This window comes from Haliotis cracherodii, unplaced genomic scaffold (assembly GCF_022045235.1).
Source record: "Haliotis cracherodii isolate W230 unplaced genomic scaffold, xgHalCrac1.p SCAF_1, whole genome shotgun sequence".
Classification (NCBI taxonomy): Eukaryota; Metazoa; Mollusca; class Gastropoda; order Lepetellida; family Haliotidae; genus Haliotis; species Haliotis cracherodii.
The window spans coordinates 12,708,732-12,729,386 of NW_027266264.1; the positions used below are offsets into that span (position 1 = coordinate 12,708,732).

At 40.7% G+C, this 20,655-nt stretch overlaps 1 protein-coding gene across 2 annotated transcripts; it reads left to right on the forward strand.

Moving 5' to 3' along the window:
* Positions 1–452: 452 nt before the first annotated feature.
* LOC139459869 (uncharacterized) lies at positions 453–17,576 on the forward strand. 2 transcript variants are annotated; one of them, XM_071241581.1, is made up of 5 exons: positions 453–559; positions 10,223–10,660; positions 12,226–12,344; positions 12,866–12,993; positions 15,046–17,576. In XM_071241581.1, exons 1-5 carry the CDS (start codon positions 527–529, stop codon positions 16,023–16,025), a joined length of 1,698 nt encoding a protein of 565 aa, XP_071097682.1. In that variant the 5' UTR covers positions 453–526; the 3' UTR covers positions 16,026–17,576. The 2 variants fall into 2 exon arrangements, with proteins under 2 accessions (XP_071097682.1, XP_071097691.1); XM_071241590.1 differs by having other exon boundaries at positions 489–803.
* The last annotated feature ends 3,079 nt before the right edge of the window (positions 17,577–20,655 follow it).

Consider the following 20,655-nt stretch of genomic DNA (forward strand, 5'->3'; position numbering starts at 1 on the left):
TCTACGTCACTTAAAAAGTCTTAAAGAGTTTGCTAATCCTCTTTGCTGTGTCAACAAGGGCTGTATGTGCACAGGTATATGCCAATAAGGATTAAGCTATTGTTCCTTATGTCTTGATTAAAATGAGGTGTCAACCACTGGCAATTAGAGCGTTTGTTGACGACGAGACGCAGCGTTTATATAAAACCTTTAGGGAAGCTAATTACTCGACGTTTCTTTTGTTTCCATGTTTCCAACGTGCCCTGCGGCCTTTAAACAAACATATCTCCCAGGCATGCGGAACTGCATTTAAGACATACAGCGTTATAACGAGGATCGAGTGTATATAAAGACGGTATACCAGCCACCCGTGACCTAATTTCAGCTGTAGGTGTGGTTCGTGTTGTTTGAATACCGGCAACGGAAATAACACACAGCATTGAACACGGCGTCTGAGTCGCGTTATACCGAGGCGTAGGTCTATAAAGCAGTAGACTGCATGGTGACATTTTGCTCACGTTGACAGCAGAGTCATACTTGACTGGTCATGAAGTTGACACAGGGAACATCCCTGAACTCGGTATGTATCAAACTGTCTGTACACGACTCGCGACCTATGAGGTTAAACATTGTTTGAGGATATACCTCTGTGTGTGTGTACTGTCCACGTAGCCGCAATTCTAGTCATACCTAGATCGATATTCCGAGATTGCACGTTTGTACAGGAGCACTCGTGTCGTTACGGACTAGGTCAGTTGCTCTGTATGTATTTCCCTGGACATGCACGAGGAGGACATTTTTTAATGTAAAGAAGTAGCTTCAAGGTAAGTTTTACCGCTATTTAGCGGATGTTAATCGGCAGGACGATGGTGTGGCGTCAACCGGAGTGTCGCCAGGAGCATGTCAGTGCAAGATGCACAATTCGATAAATCTATAAAACTCACTGATTAGGTGATATAGCAGTGTTCTGAGTATACCTTTGAATATATCATGCCTTACTTGATTAATAGAGTTTAATGTTACATATAAATATACCTGGGTCATATCTACTTTAAAACATAGATGACATTTGTTTATTAGTCAACACGTTTATTAGGCCTGTGATTATGGCGTCACTCGATATGCTTGAGGAAGACCAGCTCTCTGCTTTGGGGATCTACATCTAAACTGCCATTTCTCTGTCAGGAGTTTGATGTTAAAATTCTGTATTATTTTGCGTTTTAAATGTATTGTTATTAGAGATATACATACCTAAAGACCATAAACTGCTTTTCCCCACAAGCCATACAAACTCATTATTTAAGTTGTTAAACTCACGAATCGCTATGCTTGAATAACCATATATCTTGTCCATAACTTTAAAGCGACCAAACCCTTTCTATATTCATAACGGATATTAGATCAAATTGTTTCTTTCACATATAAGGTTATGATATCAAAACCGTGTTGTTTGGAAATATAACTCTGTCATCTGAAACACATATATTACCCTAACAAAACGCCTTGAAAGCCTTTTAAGTATGTTAGACATTTTATGTTCATTTATATATATTTGATGTTGATCATTTTATATTCCACTGTGTCTTGTGCTATTTTATATGAATATTCTTGTGTCGGAGAGGTCTTTAAATAGACACTGTGCCTGTGGACCAATCCAATTTGCAGAAAATAAAAGATTGTTTAAACCATATTCATAAGAAATATCTGCCAAAACAGTCGACTGTACGATGAACACGATAAATATAAATCATAGATTGAAGCTCGAGTGTTGTACATCCAACCGCGGGCTGTTTTGTATATGGAACGGTCTTGATACTGACAAATTGCCAGCTGACCAATCCATTTGCTATAAACACTTCTAAATAATTAAGTAGGGATAAGAAATTTATTGATGAACAACTTCTTTATTCTAAATAATTGCTCAGGCCATTTAATCAATTTCCCCAAACTTACTTTCTCAAGGTGTCCTCTTATACCCTGAACCTAACTGTGTTGAAATCAATTTAGTAATACTAAATACAAAGTGAGTGATGTGAACTATATTTCTTCACAGATTGATTAATGTAACTGTGAAGATACACACCAAAAACAGTTAGCCTCATGTTGTTCCGAGCATAAGCGTCCGGATTAACAAATGTCCGGATTAACGAATCATTGGTATGTAGTAATGTCTTTAATGAGGTCCGGATTAACGAGGTTTGAGCATGTTAGGGTAAAGCAGAGAGTCATATTAAGTTTTGATTTCTTTCAATCCCTGCCCTCTATCTCGACTGGAAATATATTTTCAGAGACTAAGCGTGAGTCTACCAGCTTTATCTGCACGGGAACATTATCTCCACAATGTAATCATCTCAGGTAAACAGTAGCAATTTAACAAAGCAGGCATAGTCAGGGATGAGTGACTTTGCTGGTTGCACAAAGTAGGCATGTTTGATCTACCCATTTTATTGTTAGCAGGGGTGCTCAAAATTGAAAGAAAAGACATTTTTTTATTGCATCATTTATTTATCTTTTTATCTAACAAAGATACCTTCATTGTTCGCAAGAAAAAGATTAATCAAAGTCAAGCATACTCTCCTAGAAGATGTGCAACTCTGTCAGTATAGTTCAACTTTTGTCCTCGCCTCTAAGACCCTGCTCCACTGCCGCATACTGTCTGCGTCTCGTAGGTAATATTAATCTCTTTATTGACAAACTATCTTTGTTCACTTACATTTCTTTAATTAATCATATCCCATTTCTAATATAAGCAATATCTTAAGCTGTCCCCATCCAAACACCTCTAAGCCCACTGATAATCTCTCCCAAACAGATAATACGAGTCAGTGACTACACGGAAAACACGGGGCCATGCAGAAACCACTGGCATGGTCAGACAACCTAGGCATAGTGAAGCTCTATAACGCAGGCGACCCCGTTGTAGTCGAGTTAACGATGGTTGTCTATATCACTTGAATGACACGCCGGGTCACGCATCGTTATAAAAGATAACGCCAAGTGGTCGTTTAGTACTTTAGCAACTGGCATGTCAGTTGGAACCCAATACAGACAACCAAGGGCAATATCTCATCATTATACCACGACGGATTGAAGTCAGTAATATCTCAGACTTATATCACGGCGGACTGAAGTCAGTAATATCTCAGCATTATATCACGGCGGACTGAAGTCAGTAATATCTCAGACCTATACCACCGCGGACTGAAGTCAGAAATATCTCAGCATTATATCACGGCGGACTGAAGTCGGTAATATCTCAGACTTATACCACGACGGACTGAAGTCAGTAATATCTCAGACTTATGCCAATGTGACAAGGCATCTGCATTGGGGATTCGGCATCGATGAGGAGTTGTCTGCGTTGCAGAATCTCATTGTCAACTCGCCGATATTTTTCGTATACGGACACTGCTAGACTGTTCTTTAGTAAGTAAAAAAACTGAATAGGTTGTGATGAGACTGTCCAACGTTAGCTATCTAGTGTAACATACTCAATATTCACTAGAGCATGAGCCATGTTGAATGACAGCGCAATGGGGGAATTCTCTATTTGAAGGTCTAGTGTACTGTTATAAATGCTCTTAATTTCTGAAGGTCGCAAAGGGGGAATAGTTAGCTGGTTTCAGCTGAGCTCATTAGTGAGGGCTTGGATCGGCTGAAAGACAGACAGATTTTTATTATATACTTCAGTGTGAAAGACTGAGTTTTCTGAAGTTGAGAAAGGTGATATTTTCATTGCAGTAGATACAACACTTGATATTTCACTACAGTGAACATAACACTTGATAGTTCACTGCAGTGAACATAACACATGATGTTTCACTGAAGTGAACATAGCACTTGATATTTCACTACAGTGAACATAACACTTGATAGTTCACTGCAGTGAACATAACATGATGTTTCACTGAAGTGAACATAGCGCTTGATATTTCACTACAGTGAACATAACACTTGATATTTCACTACAGTGAACATAACACTTGATAGTTCACTGCAGTGAACATAGGACTTTGATGGAACTATTGTCATACAAGCGCTACCTCTCCCTTTATCGTAAGTGTTCAGTCCGTACACAAACTGTTGACTTCCTCTTCACGTTATTTCCACATTGACAAGGTAAAATAAGGACAGATCGTCATTTATGGAGTTAATGTCACTTCTTGCCGTTTGTTATTATTATTATTTAAATTTTTCGTTATAAACTGTACATTTCTCATTTAACTCGTCAATTTGTTACTTGACCAGCGTGCATTCCTTCGCTTCCAACAGCGGTCTTGTAGCTTTCAAGAATATATATTTTTGAAGTTGATTTTCTATATTATCATATCCAAATGTGATATTCCATGTGTCTCGTGAAATATCATTTTCTTTAACTCGTGACGGAGGAAAGGAGATATTTAACTCGACACATTGAATATCCTGTATTTATTGCAGTATCACCAATCCATTACACTGTTACATAATAAAATGCATATATGGGCCCCTCCTTACGGACGTAAGAGAGACCCTTCTAAAATGTATATTAAAAATAGAAGCTGACTAGCAGCTGTATAAAACACTTCCCTTTTTGTAAAATGTCATTGCAGGTTTTGTCGGTAAGAGGACATAAAATAATATCTGACAAAATAGAGGTTATTTTCTGTACATCACACACTGGTTGATCAAATTTGGTGTCACTTAATTAGGAGACCATGTCGCCCAACAATATACACATGACACCAATGGCATGACATTCATCTTCGACGGCGTTAAGACACCGAAAACCCTTCCTGTCCCCTAAAGGCATCTGAATGAATGAATGAATGAATGAATTGTTCATTTAAGTGTCACACATAAAAATACATTAGTTATATACGTCATAAAAACATGTTTATATTTTTATGCAAGGCCAATATAAGCCGACGCCAAACCATGAGACTCAAAACTATGTTTTTAACATAAATATAGAATTACAGTAGGTGTAAAAAATAGAACTTTGCTAAAAAATTTTTTGTTAAACAACGTTTAAAAAACGTTTTTGCCGGGCATAAATATTAAAACACATTTTACCTAAGTCAGCGATATTTGAGGCAGTTGGCATGAATATCCCGTCTTAATATACCGCCCTAATTCAATTTCAATAGGAGCGGTGCCACATCTGAATTTAGCCACAGCGCTACACAGCAAAGACATCTACTTGTGATAAGAACCCTTCTTAATGCCCAACAAGCTGCCCGCACGGCTGATCCATCCATCCATGCATTAAGGCATTTGTCTCCACAAGGTAGATGTGAGGTTTAACCTCACTGCGCCTTGGGATTAAGAGCTCAATTAAGATTAACAGACCCACTGTATACCATTGTGACTCCAGCATTCACCCGGTCAACCATTCACTCAGTTATATACTTATTCAGACGGAAACTAATAATGTATTTTTTAAAATAGTTTGAGCAATATTCTATTACTGTGAAGGAAATATGGGTTGGCTAACAGACGTAATGCCTGTTTGAAGACCTCCCCAGTACACGTATCATCAATAGAAATTTCAGAACAACACACTACGCACTGTTGCATAATATCAATATGTAAATAGTATTATTTAGCTCGACTTAGGCATTAAACCATACTTTTACACAATGTTATCATTTTGTATAAACATGTAACACTTATAAGCTACGGGGGTAATTTGTTTTGGTAAAATATTGATGGACATATCTGAATTACAGAACCATATAATCGTATACCATTGAAATACATTGTAGTTATACTAGATGGATGCAAGCGGTCCAGATCCTGCATGTCTTCAGTATCAGTGAGTGAGTTAAGATTTAACGTCACATCGGCAGTATTTCAGCCATATCGTGACGAGAAGTACATTAATAATACACATAATTATACGAAATAAAAACCTGTCGACGAAGGACAGTAGAATAACTAGAATATCACAGACTTGATTTAAAACTAGTTGTGAATAATAAAAACAGTAAGCATTAATGAACATCACAATATAAAAATGGGCTAGAAATCGTCAGCCACTGAAAGGAGATCACCATACTGGGGACCATGGGGACTTACAGTACCTTAGCTTCCTGCACGGACCCCGGCAGGATTTATATCATCCCTTCAGTCACTGACGACAGTGTATCAATTAAGCCTCAGATTAAAATAACGAATATACTACGTTTAAAAGCCTGGTATGCAGAAAAATACCTGGAATGAAATGGGACTTACATACCCTCTAAGGGGGACAATAATTTTACGCTACTTCAACCCCCCTTGAGGGTATAGCCACTAACAATCTAAGTTATTAAATTGCACTACCAATTTTTAAAACAATACAGTTAGCACATCAAAATCTATGAAAAAGCTCTATTTCTTTTAAAAAACATAACAATAAACGAGAATTAACATCATTAAAAAGGTCCTTAATTGTTTTAACATTGAAATATTTATCCCTTGTGATGGAAAAATCAATACAATCAAGCAGGACATGCTTGACTGTGATTCTTTCATCACAAGGGATGCAAAACGGAGGATCCTCACCATTTAAAAGATACTCATGTGTATATCTTGAATGGCCAATACGACATCGTCGCATAATGACCTCTTCAAATCTGGACTGACAGCCCAAGTAGGTGTAACCGATATTTGGTTTAATTTCATGTAATTTATTGATACCTACTTGAGTGTCCCACTTCTTTTGCATTAGATCAGAAATGTAACATCTAATTATGGGTTTATAATCAGTGTATGGTAGAAGAAGTGGTGTCACAGATTTGGTGAGTGCTGCTTTTGCAGCAGCATCGGCCATTGTATTACCATTGATACCAACATGGCTTGGTAACCAACAAAAGACGATGTCGTACTGGCCAGTAGCAAGATCATTTTGTAGTTCAATGATTTCACGTAAAAGTGGATGATGACAAGAGATATTATTAATTGCCTGAAGACAGGAAAGTGAATCAGAAAAGATAATGAACCGTTTATGTTTAGATTGGGTATTTATATATTTAAGAGCAGTTAATATTGCCTGCGATTCTGCTGTAAAAATAGAACTGTCATTCGGTAATCTAGATGATATGGTTCTGGATCCAATGACAGTGGCGCTGGCAACAGCGGCACCATCCTTGGATCCATCAGTAAATATGGATTTGTAAGTATTATATGTGTTCCGCTATTGCGAACAGATGGGCGGTAAATGTGGCGCGCGACAGGTGTGCGAAGTTATTGCTAGTCATCATAATGCCTTCATATGCTATAATCGTCAATGGAAACATATTGCGGTTATTGTTCTCATCTCAGGGACGAGCTCGTGGCATGGAGCTTTTCAAGGACCGGCCATTTTGCTCTGGGACCAGCTGCAGCTGCAAAAACAGATATTTTATTTAATTAAAACTATGAGCCAAACTATTTTTTTCTCCAAAAACACGTTGCAACAATGTAATATTTGCGGTAGACATTTTTTTATTTTTCCAACAATATGACAGTGAAAGGATTTTAGTACTTTAATGTCACGTATATAGTAATGGAAAACTGCATTATTTAGACACCAACGACTTCAATATATTGGCTTCATGTATTTCATTTTTGCAATTTGTAACTAGTATTTACGTTTAGCACTATCTTATAAAACCAGCTGTGTTTATGTTATTACCTGGAGAGGTATTTACATGAGCTAGTTTTGCTTGTTTACCGATCCTTTTGAAATAATAAAATGTATGTAAGCCAAAATTCAAATAAAATTACATATTTGCGATATTAGTTACTCGGCAATAATATTCTCTTTCTGAACTGCCGTTTTCTGTGAAAAAAATGTGCAATATGAAATATGGACTGCGTCGTGTATATTCTCGGTCTAAAGTTATACGCAGACGCTTATAGAGAGTACTTACATATTGATATTAAAGTTGGCCTGGGGGCGTTTATTGGACACGGGAGCTTAATACGGCGAATACGGTACGTGTAAGAACCAACCAAAATGACTCGGGTGGCTAGGTGACAGCGATATCTGCATGTTATCGTTTCCCGTAGGCGTTGATCGTTGCTCATAATATCAGTCACTGGTTTGTCTGGTCCAGATTGTTCACATGACGGCGTGATGGGTATTGCTCATTCGTGACCAACTCGTGTTATTCCGGGACAAGCCGAATAGGTTACGGAAAGGGGCGAGTGGTGACGGAGGCCGAACAAGTATACGACCTCCTCCCAACCGCCGTACCCACCGAGCCGACGATTTACGCCAGAATCTCCACGCGGTTATTGTAAAGGGACATCGCCCCCCATCACGCGTTATTGTAAACTATACTCGCTTTTTGTTGGGCTTAATGTATTCACCAACCCCACCCAACCGAGTTACCGAACACGTTCAGATCTTAGTGTCTTGTTTAAGTTTAACACACACCCATACCCCAATACAAACTATAGTTTGTTGTTTAGCTTTGAGTGATGTGTCCAGTGTTTTTGTCTTGTTGAGCAGGGTGTAGAATATAAACACACAAGTACAAGTATTGTGTTGTGTAGGTTTTAGAATATAAATCCACGTGTACAGGTATTGTGTTGTGCAGGGTATAAACTCACAAGTACAAGTATTGTGTTGTGTAGGTTGTAGAATATAAATCCACGTGTAAAGGTATTGTGTTGTGTAGGGTATAAACTAACAACTACAAGTATTGTGTTGTGCAGGGTATAAACTCACAACTACATGTATTGTGTTGTGTAGGGTATAAACTCACAACTACAAGTATTGTGTTGTGTAGGGTATAAACTAACAACTACAAGTATTGTGTTGAGAAGGGTATAAACTAACAACTACAAGTATTGTGTTGAGAAGGGTATAAACTAACAACTACAAGTATTGTGTTGAGAAGGGTATAAACTCACAAGTACAAGTATTGTGTTGAGAAGGGTATAAACTCACAACTACAGGTATTGTGTTGAGAAGGGTATAAACTAACAAATACAAGTATTGTGTTGAGAAGGGTATAAACTAACAACTACAAGTATTGTGTTGAGAAGGGTATAAACTAACAACTACAAGTATTGTGTTGAGAAGGGTATAAACTAACAACTACAAGTATTGTGTTGAGAAGGGTATAAACTAACAACTACAAGTATTTTGTTGAGAAGGGTATAAACTAACAAATACAAGTATTGTGTTGAGAAGGGTATAAACTAACAACTACAAGTATTGTGTTGAGAAGGGTATAAACTAACAACTACAAGTATTGTGTTGAGAAGGGTATAAACTAACAACTACAAGTATTGTGTTGAGAAGGGTATAAACTAACAGCTACAAGTATTGTGTTGAGAAGGGTATAAACTAACAACTACAAGTATTGTGTTGTGCAGGGTATAAACTAACAAATGCAAGTATTGTGTTGAGAAGGGTATAAACTAACAACTACAAGTATTGTGTTGAGAAGGGTATCAACTCACAAGCACAGGTATTGTGTTGTGCAGGGTATAAACTCACAAGTACAGGTATTGTATTGTGTAGGGTATAAACTCACAAGCACAGATATTGTATTGTGTAGGGTATAAACTCACAAGCACAGGTATTGGGCTGTGTAGGGTATAAACTCACAAGTACAAGTATTGTGTTGTGTAGGGTATATATTCACAAGTGCAGTTATTGTGATGTGTAGGGTATAAACTCAAAAGAACAGGTATTGTGTTGTGTAGGGTATAAACTCACAAGTACAGGTATTGTGTTGTGTAGGGTATAAACTCACAAGTACAAGTATTGTGTTGTGCAGGTACAGGTACAAGTATTGTGTTCTGCAGGGGGTAGTGACTAAATTCACAAAAACACCCTTTTTATTTCGAAAAAAATCTTTATTTCTGTATAAATTACCACCAAAGACAATAAATAGATCTTAATTGTGCAGCCCCCCCCCCCCCCCCCCTTTTCAAAAAGCTGTATCCGCCCATGCAAGTGTTGTGTTGTGCAGGGTTTATGGTAGTCTGTCTTACAGACCCTGATACATTTATATCAACTACAGCCCATGCAAGTCTATAATGTTTGGCAAGTCTAGATTACTGCAGGTCTGAAAATGAAGAGAATCACTGGGCTCCCTTTTTATTAGATTTTTATTAAGATAACTGAACAACTGTTTTTTTTCTGTACGATATGTTCATTTCAGAGACTATATGTTAGTCTAGGTTTATGGTCAAGGGTCAGAACAGGTAGAATCTGGGATTCAGACCCACGAAAACGCTCTGATAGAATTGAATACAATGATGATAAACGTATCTGTTCCAGTCCATGGGTAGTCATTTCATCGATCACGTCATCAAAAAGAGCATGGAGGGACTCTCGTCAGACAAGTACGCTGTGTTTGACGATCACACACATCCTCACCATGAAGTCACGTTGTGTCAGATGACGTTGTTTGTTATCTACGTCGGCGTGACGTTCCTGTACGCAGTCAGAGCGCCACGCTCCTTCGTCAGAGGCAAACAAGCCGAACCCGAACCGGATGTGGAAAGAACACGTGACACAAAGCCAGTCACCAATCACGTTGCAGTAGAAGTTAAGGATGCTAATGACTCAAACGTTGACAAAGAGAGCGAGAAAGAAAGTGTCCAAACCCCGAAGAGGCCCCCACCACCTCCACCTCCAACTTTCGACGCTTTCCTCAAATACATCATTGTGTTTGGTGCCATCATGGGGTATTACTTTCTCTGCGATTACATCAAGGTATGTCCATTGTGGTCTCCCAAAACGACCCGTTGTTATTCATTCATAGCTTATTCTCTCTATGGCAACCCCGTATCCACCCGAGACTTGTCGTACGAGGCGCTTACACGGATCGGATGGTCAGGATGGTTGTGTGCCAGCATTTGTTTAACGGACGTTGCTCATAATATCAATCACTGGATAATCTGGTCTATTATTAACAGACTGCCGTCACAGAGCTGGAATATTGCTGATTTTCACCTTGAACATTAAAAAAAAAAAAGAAAAAAAAAAGTAACAAAATAAACATTGTTTCATATGCGAACAATGAATATTATAATATGCGCATTTTCAGAATGAGTCTTTTGACTCCCAGTGGGAATTTCCTGGTAGAATAATAGGTCCCAAGTACCCATGCTTGTCTACACACTAGACTTCTGTAAGGTGTGATCTGGCTGAGTGCATGCCATCCTTTCCGACGGTGTGTATCATTGCTCATTGTTTCAACCACTGTTTTGCTTGACAAAGACTCGACCACATGTACTTACAGGCCGTGAAGATCCGGGTTAGGTCCATGCTTGCTGTAAAAGGCGACTATGCTTGTCCTAAGAGGCGACTAACGGGTGGTCATGCTCGCTGACTTGGTTGATACATGTCATCGTATCCGAATTGCGATCACTGGATTCACTGGTCCAGATTCAATTATTTACAGACTGCCGTCAAATAGCTTGAATATAGTTGAGTGCGGAGTTAAACAACAAACAAACAAACATATTTACTGACCGTGAAAAGACGTCGCTGATATATTGAATATTGTGGAACATAATCACATTCACGCATTGACGGGAAACGATGCGACACGTTGTATTGTTATAAAAATCGAAACAACAGCTGACTGACCATAATATTCAATCTATCATTGATAATATAACAGCTCCTTAAACAGTGAAAATGGCCGATCTTGAAAGACCAACACAAGCATTACTGAAACACTGTTCCAGGTGGCTTTAAACCCAACCCAATAACAGTTCTCTTGTCCAGCTAATATTGATTCCACATTAGGCAAATATTATTTCTTCACGAATGTTTGTCGCTACAAACCATGTAAGCTTCGTTCACTATGGTGCTCTTGGGGCACGGTTTGCCTGGTCGTCAGAGGCGGCGCAATTTGTTGCGTCCCTTAGGCGGGCCAGAAGTCTATGATCATGGGTTCGAATGCTGGTTATGATTATGGAAGCATCATACCCGTGCTCGTGGATTTGACTGAAGTGGTAATCATCTCGTCTAAAACCTGCATCACATCTGCTGTCGGGCACTGCAACAGCAGTCGTCTAAGGCGCCCGCGATTCACTGTGCAGAGTTGCGTCCCTTGGGCACGCCAGAAACCTATGATTGTGGGTTCGCCCCGATTATGTTTCGGCGTTAAACCCAACTCACTCACTCACACATCATGATGACGTGACGTGATATAACTGCAATAACGGCGTTTAACTAAACCCACTAACTTATTTTGATTTTGTGCTTGAGAATGCTGAGACTGTCAGCAACATTATGAAACAACCTACTATGTGACGTGTCTCCTGCAGGTGTTCCCCGCCGAACCCCGCGTGTACAGCCGGGACACCTTTCTGTTCCTGGTGTTCCTCCTGTTCCTCGTCGCGTGTGTGTTCACCATCCGGCCAACCAAGGACATCATTCTTAACAGGTGAGACGCCTCTACTGTTTAGGGTGAGCTTCACAAGGTCAGGTGTAAACATATACCTGCTTCCTCTGCGATATATAGATATATATACTGTTTAGATCTGTGTGACTGTTGGCAGTAGATTTATTTCAACAGACATGCAGATCGCAACCGATAGGCTGTGATATCTTACGCAAATGGCCCTAAAAGGATTCCGTTCCATTATGACACTATTGTCTGCACGGACCATGTCCAGATGGATTTGGTAATTTATAATAAGCATAAGCATCGTAATCTGTATAAATGTTAGGGACGGCTACATCGATCGGGTAGTAGGGCTTGGTGACTTGGATGACTGCATGTCATCGTCATAATATCAATCACTCGATGGTCTTTATGTTCAGGCCGCCTACTACAGCTGGAATATTGCTGAATTTGCCGTCAGAAGATAAACAGTTCATGATGGGCAAATTATGAATAGTATAACATATATAAGCCCATGTACACACATTAATTATGTCTGCATAACGTTGTCTCGTGTCCAGGGAGCAGACGGAGGAATGGAAGGGCTGGATGCAGGTGATGTTTGTGTGGTACCACTACTTCGCGGCCAAGGAGTGGTACAACTGGATCCGAGTCTACATCGCCTGCTATGTCTGGATGACAGGATTCGGTGGGTAATAGGGGTGGGTTGGAGTCTAAATTACAGGATTCGGTAGGTAATAGGGGTGGGTTGGAGTCTCAATGACAGGATTCGGTAGGTAATAGGGGTGGGTTGGAGTCTAAATGACAGGATTCGGTGGGTAGTAGAGGGGGGTTGGAGTCTAAATGACAGGATTCGGTAGGTAATAGGGGTGGGTTGGAGTCTAAATTACAGGATTCGGTAGGTAATAGGGGTGGGTTGGAGTCTAAATGACAGAATTCGGTAGGTGATAGGGGTGGGTTGGAGTCTAAATGACAGGATTCGGTGGGTAGTAGGGAGGGGTTGGAGTCTAAATGACAGGATTCGGTAGGTAATATGGAGGGGTTGGAGTCTAAATAACAGGATTCGGTAGGTAATATGGAGGGGTTGGAGTCTAAATGACAGGATTCGGTAGGTAATATGGAGGGGTTGCAGTCTAAATGACAGGATTCGGTGGGTAGTAGAGAGGGGTTGGAGTCTAAATGACAGGATTCGGTAGGTGATAGGGGTGGGTTGGAGTCTAAATGACAGGATTCGGTGGGTAGTAGGGAGGGATTGGAGTCTAAATGACAGGATTCGGTAGGTAATAGGGGTGGGTTGGAGTCTAAATGACAGGATTCGGTAGGTAGTAGGGAGGGGTTGGAGTCTAAATGACAGGATTCGGTAGGTAATATGGAGGGGTTGCAGTCTAAATGACAGGGATCGGTAGGTAATATGGATGGGTTGCAGTCTAAATGACAGGATTCGGTGGGTAATAGGGGTGGGATGGAGTCTAAATGACAGGATTCGGTGGGTAGTAGAGAGGGGTTTGAGTCTAAATGACAGGATTCGGTAGGTAATATGGAGGGGTTGCAGTCTCAATGACAGGATTCTGTAGGTAATAGGGGTGGGTTGGAGTCTAAATGACAGGATTCGGTGGGTAGTAGAGAGGCGTTGGAGTCTAAATGACAGGATTCGGTAGGTAATATGGAGGGGTTGCAGTCTAAATGACAGGATTCTGTAGGTAATAGGGGTGGGTTGGAGTCTAAATGACAGGATTCGGTGGGTAGTAGAGAGGCGTTGGAGTCTAAATGACAGGATTCGGTGGGTAGCAGGGAGGGGTTGGAGTCTAAATGACAGGATTCGGTAGGTAATATGGAGGGGATGGAGTCTAAATGACAGGATTCGGTAGGTAATATGGAGGGGTTGCAGTCTAAATGACAGGGATCGGTAGGTAATATGGATGGGTTGCAGTCTAAATGACAGGATTCGGTAGGTAATAGGGGTGGGATGGAGTCTAAATGACAGGATTCGGTGGGTAGTAGAGAGGGGTTTGAGTCTAAATGACAGGATTCGGTAGGTAATATGGATGGGTTGCAGTCTAAATGACAGGATTCTGTAGGTAATTGGGGTGGGTTGGAGTCTAAATGACAGGATTCGGTGGGTAATAGAGAGGGGTTGCAGTCTAAATGACAGGATTCGGTAGGTAATATGGAGGGGTTGCAGTCTAAATGACAGGATTCGGTAGGTAATAGGGGTGGGTTGGAGTCTAAATGACAGGATTCGGTAGGTAATAGGGGTGGGTTCGAGCCTATATGACAGGGATCGGTAGGTATTAGAGGGGGTTCAAGTCGCAAGATACGGCTGGGCGATTTTCGCCTGCTGTCTTTTGACAGGACTAGGGTCGAATAGTGTGTAATGTTACTGATTTAATGTAGTTCTTCGACTTTTGTTACAGTAAAGAAAAAGCGCATTTGCCTCAAAGTGGAAATTTGTGTGACAATAAGTGTGTATTATCTAATTACATTCCGTGATTCACTTAACCCAACACCATCCATCTGAAATCGGGTTCCTCTTCAGTAATCATCAAGCGATTGGAGATTAATGACAGAAATAACTAACGTATTCCATATCTGACATCATTGCTAATCTATTGCAATAAATAGCGTGTCAAGTATTTCCAGTAGGTATCAACAGTAAGGCACATTTACAAATGTATTAATCGTTTATGTTTCGTTCTTGCTAGATATCGCCTTCTAAAACGCTTTTCTTTCTATCTTTCAGGTAACTTCTCCTTCTTCTGGGTCAGGAAAGACTTTTCCCTATGGCGAATTATAAAAATGATGTTCAGACTAAACTTCCTCGTCATTTTCGTCGTCATGACAACCAACAACGAGTACATGTTGTATTACATCTGCGCCATGCACACCTACTGGTTCATCACGGTCTATGTATTCATGCGCGTTCTCAACAGCTGGAACCAGAACAGGATAAAGATGGCGGTCAAGTTTGCCGCTTACATAATATGTAACGCCCTTATATTTGAAATCTCTGGCGCGTGCTCAACCCTTTTCCGTCCATTGTGGTTCATATTTGGTCTGCACGAGACGAAACACGACATCATGCATGAATGGGAGTTCAGAGCTGGACTGGACCACTGGGCGTGTCTGACCGGGATGCTATGCGCCTACAACTATCCTTACTTTGAGGCTTTATTGAAACGACTTGAAAAGGAAGCAAACAGCAGGAGACAAAAATACACTCAAATAGGCGTCAAGATTATCATGATCGTAGTTGCCCTAGCGGTCGGTGTGCTGTGGTATACAACGTTCATGCGTAAAGACAAATATGCGTACAACAGAACACACTGTTACTCATCGATGATCCCAATACTTGTTTTCATTGTGCTAAGGAACTGCTTTCCTGTCCTCCGACGACACTATATCCATATGTTCGCGTGGCTAGGCAAGATCACCCTGGAGACATATCTCTCACAGCTCCATATATATCTCCAGTCGAATGCCAAGGATTTGCTAGGCTATCTTGTAGATCAGCCGCTTCTGAATTTTGCTTTAGCAACCATCATTTACCTGCTCGTCTCATACATGTTGTTTCATCTAACCACGGAATTCAGTTCATTCTTGATACCCAAAGACTTGAGCGTGGTGTCCAAATACGCCGTCACCGGTGCCATCGTTGTTGCTGTTGCTGCCGCAGTTGCATTTGGGATTCAGGTGTCTCTAGGGGGACATATTCGTGTGTGAATGTCACTGATGGTATAGAAGAATGAAATGACACTTGCAGTGCTTGCATTCATTATGGGTATATGATAAGGTGACATTTACTCTGGGAATTTTTTATCATTTATTTATTACATTTTTGCGAGTGGTATATTATGTTCTTTGCGAATGCAGTGGAAGAACCTGTTGATTATGACTGAACCCGATGGATATGAGTGATGGGTGGGACCACAACGCGAGTAGTAATGGCCTTCAATTATCTTTTCACGCTTTTCCCTGCCACGCTCTCTCCTCTAGTATAACACGTTGATTAGGGAGGTATGGTTGGCCAAATAGTGGAAAGAAGCGCATCTCGCTCTACACAACCTCCAGCTAGTCGTAGCAGGATCCGCTGATCTCGGGCTCTCATCTCTGCATCATGCTCAAACAGTCAGCAATTACTCATGCGCGTGAGTTTCAAAGTGTTACTCTACAATACTGTCCGAAGTAGGGTTACACCCGAATCGCTCGCTCATTCGAACGTGTCACTGTTGCACTGTGGTATTCTGGGATTCGAGATAAGGCCTGACTGTATTGTGTTGATATTTACGTATCGGAACGTTTAGTGTGGATCTCTTTTACAGACTACAGTATTGCATGTTGACATAGCTGGAACAAGTGATGTATGTCATGTATTGTATCGGGATAGCATATGTTCGTTGTGCCATGTCTTCGTTATAGGGACCGACCATTGGATATTTGTGTTTATGTCCGTTTATTCTGGGGTTTACGATAATATGTTTCTGCTACAGTTGCAAAACCAGATATTTCTTAATCAAAACCATCAGCCCCTGAATATTTTTTTTAAAGATAAACACCTTGCAATATTGTAGATTTTGTGGCAGATAATTTATTTTCTTCATCAGTCTCAATGATTATCATAATTATGGGACAATGGGACATTTTTTATATCATTTGGTCGGTTCAGCGGAAATTCCGTGTCATATCAGGTCAAAATGAACCTCGCATAGTACTGGCTGCATAGAAAGAGTAAAGAGCTATAGATCGACGTCAGGGCTGAACTGGACATAGCACGAGGGAGTGTGTTAGTGCAGTTGTGTGATTGAGTGTAGTCAGTGTGAAATCTTTAATAACACAATATATTTCTCTCCTCTAAAATTAAAACATAATTTTCCTGATGTTGGAAATATTAACAAGCTTGACATATTCCAGACCATTCATCTTAAGGAAGCATCAGATTCAATACTACGGATTCAATACGACACGATTCAATACTACAGATTCAATTCCACACGATCCAATACCACACGATTCAATAATATACGATTCAATACCACATGATTCAATACTACACGATTCAATACTACACGATTCAATATCACATGATTCAAGACTGAGCCTCTTCAGAGCTATAAAAAGAGCTGGCATGAGCTGGCTCGACTTGCTTTTGTATATATAGCTATATTGGTTTGTTTTCATAAAATAAATATATTCCACAGTCATGGCGCAGGACTAAGTGAGAGATTGAATGTAGTGATTGGTTGGTTGAGTGATTGGTTGGTTGAGTGATTGGTTGGTTGGTTGGTTGGATGGGCGGGTGGGTGAGTGAGTGAGTGAGTGAGTGAGTGAGTGAGTGAGTGAGTGAGTGCGTGCGTGCGTGCGTGAGTGTGTGAATGGCTGCTTGGTGGAATGTATGGTTTTAGTAACAGGGTAATTTGACTTTAATGTAAATTATGTATATTCGCAATCAGACGATGACGCTACGTGTGGACACTAATATCTAATACATCGAACTGAAGTTAAAAAGACACATGTATACGGTAACTGTTTCTTCACTGGTCGACTAACACCCATTCCACTTAACATGTAATATATGTTGCACAGACATATTGCACAGAAGTGTTGTTTCTACTCCTGCCTTAGACTCGTTAGAGCTGATATCTACTTGTTATTTAACTTTGCATGTCACATGGTGGACATATCATTGGGGATAACCGAATGTGATGGTATATTTTCTGGAAAATATATATTTTTATATTTTTATTTTTATGTGGGTCTTTTTTGTGTGCATTAAATGCATTGGTCTATTGTTGTTGGGTGTTCCTTGTGTTTTTGAGCAGTACAATGTCCCGATGAGTATTGTCATCTGCCGGGAAAAGTACCCGATTAGTATAGTTATCTGTCAGAAAGATGACCTGATGAGCATTATCATCTCCAAGAACAATGTCCCAATGTATATTATCCTCTGCAAGAACAATTACCTGATGACTATTTTTATCCGTCAGAAAAATGACCTGATGAGAATTATTATCTGTCAGAAAGATGACCTGATGGTCATTGTCCTCTGCAATGACCTAATGAGTATAATTATGTATCGGAACAATGACCTGATGAGTGTTGTCTACCAGAACAATGACCTGATGAGTGTTGTCTACCAGAACAATGACCTGATGAGTGTTGTCTACCAGAACAATGACCTGATGAGTGTTGTCTACCAGAACAATGACCTGATGAGTGTTGTCTACCAGAACAATAACCTGATGAGTGTTGTCTACCAGAACAATGACCTGATGAGTGTTGTCTACCAGAACAATGACCTGATGAGTGTTGTCTACCAGAACAATGACCTGATGAGTTGTTGTCTACCAGAACAATGACCTGATGAGTTATGAGTATCCAGGACAATCACCTTATTAGTATTGTTATGTGCAAGAACAATGCTCCAATGAGTAATTGTATCAGATCGTGACAACAACGCCAGGGAGCTTGTATCAGATTGCGACAACATTGCCAGGGTGCTTGTATCAGATCGTGACATTGCCAGGGAGCTTGTATCAGATCGTGACAATATCGCCTTGTACTTGTATCAGGTCGCGACAGCATCGCCAAGGAGCTTGTATCAGTTGCGACAACATTGCCAGGGAGCTTGTATCAGTTGCGACAACATTGCCAGGGAGCTTGTATCAGTTGCGATAACATTGCCAGGGAGCTTGTATCAGATTGCGACAACATTGCCAGGGAGCTTGTATCAGTTGCGACAACATTGCCAGGGAGCTTGTATCAGATTGCGACAACATTGCCAGGGAGCTTGTATCAGATCGCGACAACATCGCCAGGTAGCTGGTATCAGATTGCGACAACATTGCCAGGGAGCTTGTATCAGATTGCGACAACATTGCCAGGGAGCTTGTATCAGATCGCGACAACATCGCCAGGTAGCTGGTATCAGATCGTGACAACATCGCCAGGGAGCTTGTATCAGATCGCGACAACATCACGAGGGAGCTTGTATCAGTTGCGACAACATTGCCAGGGAGCTTGTATCAGTTGCGATAACATTGCCAGGGAGCTTGTATCAGATCGCGACAACATCACGAGGGAGCTTGTATCAGATCGTGACAACATCACGAGGGAGCTTGTATCAGATCGTGACAACATCACGAGGGAGCTTGTATCAGATCGCGACAACATCGCCAGGGAGCTTGTATCAGATCGTGAGAACATCACCAGGAGCTTGTATCAGATCGTGACAACATCACCAGGGAGCTTGTATCAGATCGTGACAACATCACGAGGGAGCTTGTATCAGATTGCGACAACATCACGAAGGAGCTTGTATCAGATCGCGACAGCATCGCCAGGGAGCTTGTATCAGATCGTGACAATATTGCCAGGGAGCTTGTATCAGATCGTGGCGACATTGCCAGGGAGCTCGTATCAGATCGCGACAACATCGCCAAGTGACTTTAATAAAAAAAACTCGCTAGCGGTATATAAATCCAAGAGGATAAGCATATCGTGCATCTTGTCCCGGTATGCATCACAAGATCCGAACACACTGACACGAAGATCATATTAATCACACTTCAGGTGTCTCTCTGTCCGTCCTGACCTCAGGTCAGTGTTGTAAATCACACACTTTGCGCTATAAATCAGGTGAGGTGAGATGAAATTGGGTTTAACGTCGCGTCCAAAATTATTGCACTTATATAGCGACGTGCATGTACCTGTGTGTGTGTGGTTGCTTGTACCTGTGTGTGAGGCGGTCACTATAATATAGGAGACAAATCTATTTAAAGCGGCATGCTTATGAAGAACAACGTGCTTGAGTACAGGGCATGCATGTTGTGTAGGGAGTCGGTATGTTTTCCCAGCGTGTGTCCTGAATGGAAGGAATTGCGAACTGTTGAAATATTTTGTTGTGTATCACATGATGGCATAGAGGTATATCCACAACAACTTGAATAAATTAAGCAAGTTGTTTCGTCAGTAATAACAGCAGTGGTCTGTGACCTTTGACAAATGGACAAACATGAGGAACATGCAGTGATCAAGTGCTTGCAGAAAATGGGCTTAACGCCAAAGACATCCATATCCATATCCATATCCTTCACACACTGTGCCCATGTCGGGAATCGAAGCCGGATCTTCGGCGTGACGAGCGAAAGCTTTACCCACTAGGCTACCCGACCGTTACACAGCAAACAAACAAACTATACTGAACCAAATTAAAAACTTCTCAATCCTAAATTTTTAACATTTTGATCAGTTATCCTTGTGGGCCCTTATTGTGTATTGAAACAGTAATGGCCACGTATTGTCTTCAGATAACAGTCGTTTTTGTGCAGGTGAATCGATCAAAATCATGTGCACA

Excerpts from the sequence above, each read along its gene's own strand:
- LOC139459869 (XM_071241581.1), top strand. The coding sequence starts at position 527 with ATGAAGTTGACACAGGGAACATCCCTGAACTCG. Across the intron at positions 560-10,222 it reads AGGGAACATCCCTGAACTCG|TCCATGGGTAGTCATTTCAT; the intron begins GTATGTATCAAA and ends TATCTGTTCCAG. Across the intron at positions 10,661-12,225 it reads TTCTCTGCGATTACATCAAG|GTGTTCCCCGCCGAACCCCG; the intron begins GTATGTCCATTG and ends TGTCTCCTGCAG.